At 33.4% G+C, this 12,769-nt stretch overlaps 1 protein-coding gene across 1 annotated transcript in view; it reads right to left on the bottom strand.

The window, feature by feature from the left end:
* CTNNAL1 (catenin alpha like 1) overlaps positions 1-12,769 on the bottom strand; it is a 98,284-nt gene that overhangs the window by 44,406 nt on the left and 41,109 nt on the right. The window contains exons 4-6 of the mRNA XM_072604362.1: positions 11,388-11,507; positions 9,302-9,391; positions 8,627-8,797 (exon numbers count right to left, since the gene is read on the bottom strand). Of these exons, the coding sequence (XP_072460463.1) occupies positions 8,627-8,797; positions 9,302-9,391; positions 11,388-11,507 (381 nt within the window). The remainder of the gene's footprint in view (positions 1-8,626; positions 8,798-9,301; positions 9,392-11,387; positions 11,508-12,769) is intronic.

The following is a 12,769-nucleotide window of genomic DNA, read 5'->3' as shown; positions in this document are numbered from 1 at the left end:
CAGGAATGAAAACAGTTTAAACTTTATTAAGTCCTTTATGATTTCTCTTTAATATTTACATTTTTAAGCTTCTCTTGAGTCTTAAGTTTTAATATCAAATTTTATATTCTTCTTAGGTCTTTTTATCAGGAATGCTGACACTTCCTCTATTTCATTAAATATCCATTTCCCCTCCCTGAAGGATTATATTAATTTTGCTGGTTATAATCATGGTTCCTTTACATTCTAGAATATCATATTCCAAACCCTCTGCTCGTTTAATGTGGAGACAGTTAAATCTTGTATAATCCAGGCTCTGACTCCATGACATCTGAATGTTTTCTTTCTGGCAGCTTACAATATTGTCTCCTTGACCTGGAAGCTCTACAATTTGGTTATAATATTCCTGGGAGTTTTCATTTTGGGTGGATTCTTTCCATTTCCATTTTACCCTCTGGTTCTAAAATATCAGGGCAGTTTTCCTTGATAATTTATTTTCTTTTTTCTTTTTGCCTTAAATTCTTTGTTAAAAATTCTATAAAATTTAATTTTATTTATTTTTGTTGCACTTTACGTTCCCAATTCTCTCCTTCCTTCCTTCCCCACTGTACAACAGATCTTGTGTTATCCTGATTGTATTTCCACAATACTCGAATTATTTCTTTCTGGCTGCTTGCAATATTTTCTTCTTTACCTGGGAGCTCTGGAATTTGGCTACAATATTCCTAGGAGTTTTCCTTTGGAGATTTCTTCCAGGAGGCAATTGGTGGATTCTTTCAAGATTTATTTTACCTTCTGGTTCTAGAATATCAGGGCAGTTTTCCTTGATAATTTTGAAAAATGATGTCTAGGCTCTTTTTTTGATCATGGCTTTCAGGTAGTCCCATAATTTTTAAATTGTTTCTTCTGGATTTATTTTCCAGGTCAGTTGTTTATTCAATGAGATATTTCACATTGTCTGCTATCTTTTCATTCCTTTGGCTTTGTTTTATGATTTCTTGATTTTTCATAAAGTCATTAGCTTCCATCTGCTCCGTTCTAATCTTTAAGGAATTATTTTCCTCAGTGAGCTTTTGGACCTCCTTTTCCATATGGTCAGTTCTGCTTTTTAGGGCCTTCTTCTCCTCATTGGCCTTTTGGATCTCTTTTGCCATTTGGGTTAATCTCTTTTTTTAGTGTTATTTTCTTGCATCACTCTCATTTCTCTTCCCAATTTTTGCTCTACTTCTCTTACTTGATTTTCAAAATTCTTTCTGAGCTCTGCTATGGCCTGAGATCAATTCATATTCTTCTTGGAGGCTTTGGATGGAGGAGCTTTGGCTTATTGTCTTCTGTTTACATGTTTTGGTCTTCCTTGTCATCAAGGTAAAATTCTATAATCTGATTCTTTTTCTGGTTTTTGCTCATGTATTCCCCAGTCATTTACTTGACTTTTGAACTCTGTCAAGGTAGTTCTCTGCTTCCAGTGGGGGTGGGTGGTATACTGTTAGCCACTTGATCCCCCCACAATCTGTGGGCCTAGAGCTCCAGAAACAGTGGCTGCCTCTGCCCCTGCTGCTGCTGAGGCTGCTGCAGGTCCCTCCGCCTCCTCCCCCCTATGCTGCCTTGTGGCTGGTACCCAACCACTCTACTTTCTCACACAGATCCCACAGGTTTTTTCCACTGACCTTCCAATTTATGCTCAGCGTTTTGGGGTTGTGAAGTCTGGAAACCACCACAGGAAACCACCACCCGAGATTCAGTCCCCCAAGGCCTGCTCAGGTCCCCTCTGTGCTGGCGTTGCCCAAACTACACTGTGCTCTGCTCCCACCACAGTGCAACAGACACTTCCTGGCAACCTTCCAGGCTGTCTTGGGCTGGAGATTTGCCTCACTCTGTCATTCTGTGGGCTCTGCAGCTCCAGAATTTGTTTAGAGCCATTTTTCACAGCCCAGTATTTGGCTGGGCTTGGGGGGAGTGCTCTAGAAAGTTCATGCTGTTACTCCGCCATCTTGGCTCCTTCCCCCTCCCCCCCACTGTACACAAGAAAAGGCCACATCTGACACGTATTTATAAATATATATAAAATAGATATATACTATACCTACTACTATATTATCAATTCTTTCTCTGGCAGTGGACAGCATCTTCCTTCATAGGTCCTTTGTAGTTGATTTGAGCATTTATAATACTCTAGAATAACTTGGTTATTCACAGTTATTCTTCAAACAATATTGTTGTTACTGTACACGGCATTCTCTTGTTTCTGCTCATTTAACATTCAATATTTCATGCAGACATTTTTATGTTTTTCTAAAATCAATCTGCTCATCATGTCTCACAGCACAATCACACACCACAATGTGTTTTAGCCATCCCCCAACTGATGGGTATCTCCTCAATTTCTAGCTCTTTGCCACTTCAAAGAGAACGGCTCAAAATAGATTAGAACATAGAGGAAACAGACCAGGTACTGCTGGGTAACAGGCTGCACAGTTTTATAACTCTTTGGGCATAATCCCAGATTGCTCTCCAGAATGGTTAGATCAGGTCACAATTCCACAAATAGAGTATTAATGTCCCAATTTTTCCACATCCTCTCCAACACCTGTCATTTTCTCCTTCTATCATTTTAGCCAATCTGATAGGTGTGAGATGATATCTCAAAGTTGTTTTAATTTGCATTTCTCTAATGATTTAGAGCATTTTTTCATGACTATAGTTTTTCATTCTTTATCAAAAAGCTGTCTGTTCATCTTTTGATCAATTGGGGAGTCATTCATATTCTTATAAATTTGAGATGAGAACTTCATCCAAGAAACTGTCTATGAAATTTCCCCCTCCCCCACTTCCTGCTTTTTTTTTCTAACCTTGGATATATTTTTCTTATTTGAACAAACTCTTTTAGATTTAATGTAATCAAAATTATCCATTTTATATCTCACAATGTTCTCTATTTCTTGTTTATTCAAAAATCTTCTCTTATCAATAAATCTGGTAGGTATTGTGTTCCATGTTCTTCTAATTTTCTTATGATATCTCCCTTTATATCTAGGTCATATATCCATTTTGACCTTATCTTGGTAAATGATACAAGATATTGATACAAGATCTCAATTTCTGCCAGATTGCTTTCCAGTTTCCCCAGTTTTTTTAAACCAAATAGTATATTCTTATCCCAAAATTTAAATCTCTACATTTGTCAAACACAAGGTTACTATAATCATCTACGACAGTGTATTATACCTACTCTCTTCTACTAAGCTAACCTTCTACTTCTTAGTCAGTACCAGATAATTTTGATAATTACTGTTTTATAATATAGTTTGAGATCTGGTATTATTAAGCCTCCTTTCTTTACCTTTTTTTCATTTATTCCTTTGATATTCTTGACCTTTTGTTCTTCCAAATGAATTCTCTTAGAATTTTTGTTCTAGATCAATAAAATAATCTTTTGGTAATATAATTGGGATGGCACTGAACAAGTAGATTAGTTTAATTAGAATTGTCATTTTTATTATCTTAGCTCTGCCTTCCCATGAATAATTAATATTTCTCCAATTATTTAAATCTGACTATATTTGCATAAAAAAGCATTTAATAACTAATATTTAGTTAGCTTCTAGGTTTATCTTGGCAGGTATACTCCCAGATATTTTATACAGTCTACAGTTATTTTAAATGGGATATCTCTTAATATGTTTTCTTGAAAGATTCCATTAGTGATATATAGAAATGCTGATGATTTATGTGGGTTTATTTTATATCCTATTTTTCTAAAATGATTATTTCAACCAACTTTTTATTTTTAGTCAGATCTCCAGGATTTACCAAGTATATCATTGTACTATCTGCATAAAGATAGTCTTATTATCTCATTGCTTATTTTGATTCCTTCAATTTCTTTTTCTTCTCTTATTGCTATTGCTAGCAAAAATACAATATTAAATAATACTGGGGACAATGAGCATCCTTGTTTTACTCCTGATCTTACTGGGAAGGCTTCTAGCTTATCCTCATTATAAATAACTTTGCTGATGGCTTTAGATAGATGCTTCTTCTCATTTTAAGAAAAAATCCATTTATACCCATGCTTTTAAGTGTTTTTTTTTTTAAAGGAATGAGTGTTGTGTTTTATTAAAAGCTTTTTCTATATCTATTGATATAGTCATATGACTTTTGTTCCTTTTATTATGGATATAATCAATTATGTTAATAGTTTGCCTTATCCTAAACGATCTTTGCATTCCTGGTATAAATCCCAGTTGGAAATAATGTATAATCTTTGTGATATTTGTTGTAATCTCCTGGATAGTATTTTATTTAGAATGTTTGCATCCATATTCATTAATGAAACTGGTCTATAATTTTCTTTCTCTGTTTTTCCTTTTTCTGGTTCAGGTATCAGCATCATATGTGTTTCATGAAGGGAGTCTAGTAGGACTCCTCCTTTGCCTATCATTCCAAACAATTTATTTAATATTGGAATTAGATGATCCTTAAATCTTTGGTAAAATTCACTTGTAAGTCCATCAGATTCTGATGCTTTTTTTCTCAGTAAGCCCATTTACAGCCTATTCAATTTGTTTTTCTAAAATTAGGGGTTTTTTGATATTCCATTTCCTCTTCTATTAGTCCCAAAGTGAGTGATACTGCTCCCTGGTGGGGTGCTGGAATGATTGGGGGGGTAGTAGTGTTGGGTACAATTGGGGGGTGTTGAATAAAAATACAGGGGCAGTGGAAGCGTAAGGAAAGATGAGAAGACAAAGAAAATTTTGAAAAACCATTTGTGCATGTTTCATCTTTTGTGTAGCAGAGTTAAAGTTATAGTGATTACATTATTTTCCAAATAAACACACAAAATACAAGTTATAACCAATCAATGGTCAAGTCCACCAACAGGTCTTAACAAGCAAATGTTGGTGGGTGAGTGTGTCATGCATCAGCAGGAATATGTGTGTGTAATGACTTGTTTACAATACTCAATACTGTGTCATCAAAATTTCAATGCAGGAAAAATCCACAAATTTACAACAAATTATTAAATTTAAGATGAGTCATTAAAAATTATTTTACATATTTCTTAAAACAATGCAATTAAAAAAAAAAACATTAAAGAAGTAAAGAAAATAGATTTCCAGGGGAGGCACTGAGTGAATTTTTTTGAAAGGGGGTGGGAGGCCAAATAAGTTTGGGAACCTCTACTCTAAGAAGTTTATATCTTTGTAAATATTCTTTCATTTCACTTAAGCTGTTAAAATTTATTAATATATAACTGGGCAAAAAACTCCTAATAACTGCATTGATTTCATCTTCATTAGTGATATATTTGGCCTTTTCATTTTTAATGAGTAATTTGGTTTTCTTTCTCTTTTTGATCATATTAACCAATGGTCAACCTATTTTATTGTTTTTTTCCCCATAAAACCAACTTCTACCTTTACTCAATAATTCAATGGTTTTCTTACATTCAATTTTATTAATCTCACATTTAATTTTTAGGATTTCCAATTTGGTGTTTAACTGACAATTTCTTGAAGGATGATGTCTAGGTTCTTTTTTTGCTTGTGGCTTTCAAGTAGTCTAATAATTCTTAAATTGCCTTTCTTCTATCTATTTTTCAGTTCAGTTGTTTTTCTGAAGAGATATTTCACATTTTCTTTTTTTTAAATCTTTTGACTTTATTATTTTTTGATGTCTCCTGTAGTCATTAGCTTCCACTTGCCCCATTCTAATTTTTAAGGAATTATTTTCTTTATTGACATTTTTGTAATCTGTTTTTCCATTTAGCTAATTCTGTTTTTTAAGAAGTTTTTTCTACAATGAATTTTTATGCCTCTTTTATCATTTTTCCAATTCTGTTTTTTAATTTTTAATATTTAATTTAATATTTTTATAATAATTTAATATTTAATATCTTTTATGTCTATATTACCAAGCTGTTAATTATCTTTTCACAGTTTTCTTGGATTGATCTCATTCCTTTTCCCATTTTTTTCCTCTACCATTCTTATTTCTGTAATGCTTTCTGGAATTCTTATTAGCCTTGGGATCAATTTGCATTTTTCTTTGAGGTTTCGGTTGTAGCTGTTTTCATATTGTTGTCTTCTTTTTAATTTTTCCTGCCACTGTAGTAGTTTCTTATGGGGTGGGTTGTTTGCTTATTTTTTCAGCCTATTTCTTGACTTTGAATGCTTCTTTTTTTTTGATAACTAATTTGATTTCCTTAATAGACCTATCTAGCAGGAAAGGTGTGCCAAGACAATTTGGTTCCAGTTATCTTGTTGTACATTTTTGTCACTAAGTGAACAAACTGGCATTCACTCATCCACCGAATAAACATTTATTAAGCATTATGTTAGGGCCTTTCCAATGCTCCTGAGTGATCCATCAACTTTAATTCTTCAGAAATTGTGGTAGATAATGACTCTCAGGTACATAACATTATGGAAAGAATACTGTTATTTAAAGAGATAAGTCTGACTACACAAATGTAAATGCAAAAAAAAAAAGAAATGGAGTGGTATGAAATTGGAATAACTTAAGGAGCTTGGATCTGTAGAAGAGAAGAAAAAATGCATTTCCTTTCTTTGCAGAGTTGGGAGGAGGGTATAGGTATGGAATATTGTGTTCACTATCAGAAAGGATATGCAGTGCTTTTTGCACCATCACTTTCTTTTTTTCATTACTACAAGGAATGGATGGCACTGTATCAGGGCAAAATGGGAGAAGGAAAGAATATATTCAGAAATGAAAGTGTTGTAAAATGAGCCATTGTGTTAGGGAAACAGAAAAGAAGGTGTGCTTATCATGTGCTTTTTATGAGAGAAGAAGGATAACCAAAACTTACCAGTACAACAAGGTCTCTCCCCTCCTGTTCAATTCTAGGACAAGCTCACTGTTCCATCTATAATGGCTAAAATGTAGGTACTGATCAATTCTATGGACTGTCCATTTAATTTTGGTGCAGTGAATAAAGCACCAGTGCAGGACTCAGGAGAATCTGAGTTCAAATCTCACCTCAGACACTTGACACTCACTAGCTGTGTGACCTTGGGCAACTCACTTAGCCCCAAGTCATCTCCAGTCATCTTGATGAATATCTGGTCACTGGATTCAAATGGCTCTGGAGGAGAAGTGAGGCTGGTGACCTGCACAGCCCTCCCTCACTCAAAACAAAGTCAAGTGCAAGTCATGTCAATCTTTCTCTGATGGTATGGTCTTCTTCGGCAACAAAGGACAAACACGAACACACACATTTAGACCAATGTTTCCTAAGCAAAATGAGCTCTAACTAAAGATTTACAAAAATATTGTTAACTCTTTTCGGAGTGGCAAAGAATGGGAATCTGAGGGGGTACCCAGAAACTGGAGAAAGGTTAAACAAGGTATGGTATATGAATGTGATAGAATACCATGGTGTTGTAAGAACTGATGAAGGGGAAGATTTCAAAGCAACTTGGGAACTAATACAGAGTGAAGCCATAAAACCAGAACGATTTATAAAATAACAATAATATAGTAAAGACAAACAACTCTGACAGAATAAATAACTGATCAGGATAATGACCAACCATGATTCCAGAGGACTAATAATGAAACATGCTATGTACCTCCTAGTAAAGAGGTGAAGGACTCAGAATAAAGAATGAGACATATGTGTCACTTAAATGTGTGTGTATGCATGTGCATTTTGGAGATGGCCAATGCAGAAATCTGTTTCACTTGGCTATACATATTTATAACAAAGGCTTTCATTTTTCTTTAGTTCCCAATGATGAGAGAAAGACAAAAAAGGTGAGTTTTGCTGACTGAAAAGAATAAAATACATTATAATTTAATAAATAAACTTAAGGTTCTACCACTGAGTAAAAGTTTGAGAACCACTGGTATATATTAGAAATTCATCATCTACTTGACTTTTCCCACATCTAAACTCTTGATCATGTGTCTCATGTAGAAGACCTTGCGATGCATAATGAGGTTGTAACATCTTTCACACTCAAGAACTGGGCAACAGTAGTAGCATAAAGGATGGTATCAGAGAGATGTATGAACAGAAAAGAAGGTGTGCTTATCATGAGAGAAAGAAACCAAAAGATAAGCTGCATGTTTCATGGGTATTCATGCAAAGCCAAGAACTTTTAAAGGAAAAGAGTTGGCTACGTTGGATTTGATCTGTACTGGCGAGTAGCTTTTGCAAGATTAAGAGCACAAGTTTATGAAAATAAATGCACAGAGCTTGTGTATGAATCACTGTTCTATGATAAACCACTTTTTAAAAAAAGTTTAAATTTAGTATTTCCTTACCACTAGCTGGACTGAGTTACCTTCACATTTTTAAACCAACAGCCTCAAAGTATACAACAGTGTGCTAGAGCTGGAGCTAGCCCTCTATTGGAGATTAATGACTTCTTCTCTAACAGTAGCCATATACATGCCTACATATGCACTTCATTAGAGAAACAGAAAGAGGACAACTTTTTGGTCAAAGAGAAAAATCCAAATTTTATAACTGAGAACCCAGAGGTGAGAATGTAGTAAATTATTAAAAACATAGATATTACCAATCTTTGTAAAGCTCCGATCCTAAAATATGAACCCATAGACAACTATTAGTAAGAGAAAATAGAAATGGAAAAAAATTATAGTTCTTTCTTATTCTTACCTTAAGTTCTTTTATGCCAGCATATATACTGATAGATGGTATTTCATTCTCTCCATTTGGTCTACAGTCTGTTACAATTTCAATTACTTGTTCCAAAGCCAGTTTCATTCGGTGAAATACTCCCCCTTTATTTTTACGAGCTGATTCACAATTAGGATGCCTAAGACATGTCTTTTAAAAAAAAGTGGACTTCTTTTAGGTGAATGCTTACATAACATGCAGAGGAATAAATGAATTTTGTAACTGATGAATCTCTCTGTAGTGACATGAGGAATCAAAAGATTAATATTAGAGCATCAATGTAAGCAATTCATTTATTTACTACATAACAGATGCTCAATAAATATGTACATAAGGAGTAAACAGAGATAGTAGACAGAGGTTGGAGTTAGGAGTTTTGAATTCAAATCCACCCACAGATACTTCCTGTGTGAATTACCAGTTTCCTTATCTGTAGAATGGGGAAAATTTTAATTGTACAATATAATCCAAAGGATTATTCTGGAGAAAGAGAACTTTCCTATGTTTTTCATGTCTTAAATTTCTTAGAATAAAATTCTACTTTTAGAGTACAGTTTTTAAAATTTAAAGTTTTTTTAAAAAGACAAACAATGCAAACTACCAATTTTAAGTTCTCAAATACTGAAAAATTAAAACCACTAATTTTCATATTACCTTTGAAGCTGTGAGAAGCATCATAGTACACTTCTCAAGAACTGCTCGAGCTGCTGCCATTTCTGCCTTTTTCTTTTCATCTTTCAAATCCTAAAACAGAATGAAAATGAAATTACTAACATTTTTGAATGACTACAGAAACAAATTCAACACCTGAAAACCTTCTTCACTAAAGAAAAAGCACTTAAAGATGCCATAATTAAAGGAAATATAAATTTTTTATTTCATTTTTTCCCACTTAATAGTATTTTATTTTTTCCAATTACATGTAAAGATAGTTTTCAACATTCACTTTTTAATAAGATTTTGAGTTCCAAATTTTTTTCTCCTTCCCATCCCTCCCCTCTTCCTAAGACAGCAAGCAAACTGATATAGGCTATACGTGTGTAATCAAATTAAACATGGAAATAGAAATTTTTGAAAATTATCATCAGGTTGTGTTCCAAAAGCCTTATTTTTAAGTTGGTTGACTGAAATCTGGATTGTATGTCCTAAATAGAAACAATGATACAATACTATCAGACCAAACTCCAAGAGTCTATTTAATTATAACACCACTTAAAAGAAGTCAAACTAGGATAAACTATGGTGAACAATCTCAGTCCTGTACAACTCATAAAGACACATACTTTCCTCCTTTAAGGAGAGAGGTAAGCCTAAGGAATGAAGACTCTGGTAAACACAGCCAGAAGCAGTAACATCAGATGGATTTGCATAAATACTTTTGTTATTTTATAAGGGAAGGTTTAGTGGGGAGAAATGCTTTAAAGGGAAATAATTGTGGCATATAAACAAAAGGCAACATAGTGGACTCATCCTGAATGTGCAGTCCACTGAAACTTTTTATCTTTTTCACAAAACTATCACCTAGCCATACTTGCCTATTCTTTATTTGTTGATTTTTTTATAAATTGATTTTATAAGTTGATATTTTTTACATTCAAATATAAAACCTTACATTTTTCCTATGAATTTCTTTACATTTATTCCACTTATGTATCAGAAAAGATAACCACTAACAAGAACTCAAACCTCTAGCCTAGACTGCCAGAACACAATGATTTTGAAGGGGACAGGACAGGAATGTGATAGTGACAAAATTTCCGTTTGTGTCCTCTTTTGAATTTTTATTTCCTTATTTCCTGTATTTTCATTATATTTTACTGACGTCCTTTTCTTTCTATTTTTTTTGAATCTCATTAGTACCCTCTAATTTCCTGCTTCCATAAGAAATAAATATACGTAAGCAAAACAATTCAACATATTGACCACTGATAATGTATACCTCATCTTACACCTCTAGTCCATCACCAAGTTCATCAACTTCTAATTAAAGCTGCTTTTCCTCAAGTATGAGTAGTCGACATCAATAAAAACTATTTCTCATTCAATTTTTACTGTTTCCTCTCTAATTATTAATCTTTTCACTGAAAACAAAAGGGTCTGCCAGGCAGCTAGGTAGCCCAGCACACAGAATGCTGAATCTGGAGTCTAAAAGACCCGAGGCCTCAAACATCTATTAGTTATTGACAACCTTAGGCAATCACTTCACCTCTATCAGATTCAGTTTTTTCCTCCATAAAATGAGGGTAATAATAGCACCTACCTCCCAGAGTTATTGTGAGGATTAAATGAGATGAGCATTATGTAAATGCTAGCTACTATTATTACTAATGATAATGAAAAGCACTCGAATCATCAAATCTTAGAGTGTGATTAATCCGATCTCACATCTAATCCAATTTCTATCTGAAACATGAATCCTCTATTGAATGAATATTATTAGGTGAAAATGAAAAAATTTAAAATGTATGGTATTTTGGATAACATTCTTCAGGCATTTGTAGACTGGACTGGGTACCTAACAATTATTTATTAAAAAGTGTTTTTTTAAAATATATACACACAATACATACAATTGTTAAACATTCTATTTATTTATCTTGGCTCACTTCTCAAAGACATCCATAAACGCTTATAAAAGTTTGGGCACATAATTCACTTAGAAAAGAATATAATTTCAAGTGAAAATAAAAGTAAATTTTGGTTTTTTACTCTAAATTTCTAAGACCTAGAAACCACATACATTTTGTCTGTCTCCAGTTAGGTGTGCAAACTCTACCATTTCATTTCCAAACTGACTGAATATTTGCACAAACTCCTGAAAACTCCTCACGCTCTCCAGCTGTTCCATAGTTGCAAGGACCTATGAAACAAAACATAATTTTATAATCTTTTTTCATACTGAAATATAATTATCAAATATTTTTTATGTGTGTAATTTTTTTGTACTTATTTAGCATTTAATTTTCCCAGTTACATGTAACAACAATTTTTAAGATTTGTTTTAAAATTTTGAGTTCCAAATTCTCTTGCTTCCAACCTCCCAACCCTTCATTCATTGAGAAGGCAAACAATTCCATATAGGAAATATAAGTGTAGTCAGGCAAAACGTATCCATAATAGTCATGTTGTAAAAGAAAACACAGATTAAAAAAAACCTCAAGAAAAATAAAGTGAAAAAAAAGGTGTTTCAATCTGTATTCAGACACCATCAATTCTTTCTCTGGGGATGGATAGCATTTTTAATCCTAAATCCTTCAGAGTTGTTATGGATAGTTGCATTACGAGGAATGGCTAAGTCATTCACAGCTGATCATCCTACAATATTGCTGTTACGTTGTACCCATTACATTTCATCAGCCCATGTAAGTCTTTCTAGGTTTTTCTGACAGCATCCTGCTCATTTCTTATATAGTATTATTATTATATAGTATTACATCACAATTACATACCACAACTTATTCAGCCACTCTCCAACTGATGTGCATCCCCTCAATTTCCAATTCTTTACCCACAGAAAAGAACTGCTATAAATATTTTTTGTACAGCTAGATCCTTTTCCTTTTTGTTTTTTAATCTCTTTTGGGATACAGACCTAGCAGTGGTATGGCTAGATCAAAGCATATGGATGGTTTTACATTTCTTTGGGCATAGTTCCAAATTGCTCTATGGAATGGTTTAATCAATTCACAACTTCTACAACAGTACATTAATGTCTCATTTTCCCCACATCCCCTCCAACATTTGCATTTGCCTTTTCTGTACTGTTGTCTAATCTAATAGGTATAAGGTAGTAACTCAGAATTGTTTTAACTTGCATTTCTCCAATCAATAATGACTTAGAATATTTCTTCATATGGCTATAGATAGCTTTAATTACTTCATTTGAAAACTGATTATATCTTTTGATCATTTACCAATTGGGGAATGGCTCTTATTTTTATAATTTTTCATTCTTTTGGTTCTGTTTTATAATTTTTTGATGTCTCTATGTTAGAAAAATGAGCCTTTATCAGAGAAGCTTGCTTCAAAATTTTTTTTCACAGGTACTACTGTAAATTGCAATTCCCTCCATCCTATTCTCCCTAACCCTGCTTATTCTATTCTCTCTTTTCTTTCACCCTG

Source organism: Notamacropus eugenii, chromosome 1 (genome assembly GCF_028372415.1).
Source record: "Notamacropus eugenii isolate mMacEug1 chromosome 1, mMacEug1.pri_v2, whole genome shotgun sequence".
Lineage (NCBI taxonomy): Eukaryota > Metazoa > Chordata > Mammalia > Diprotodontia > Macropodidae > Notamacropus > Notamacropus eugenii.
The sequence above is the reverse complement of the archived record's forward strand: the minus strand, read 5'-3'. Positions and strand labels throughout refer to the sequence as shown.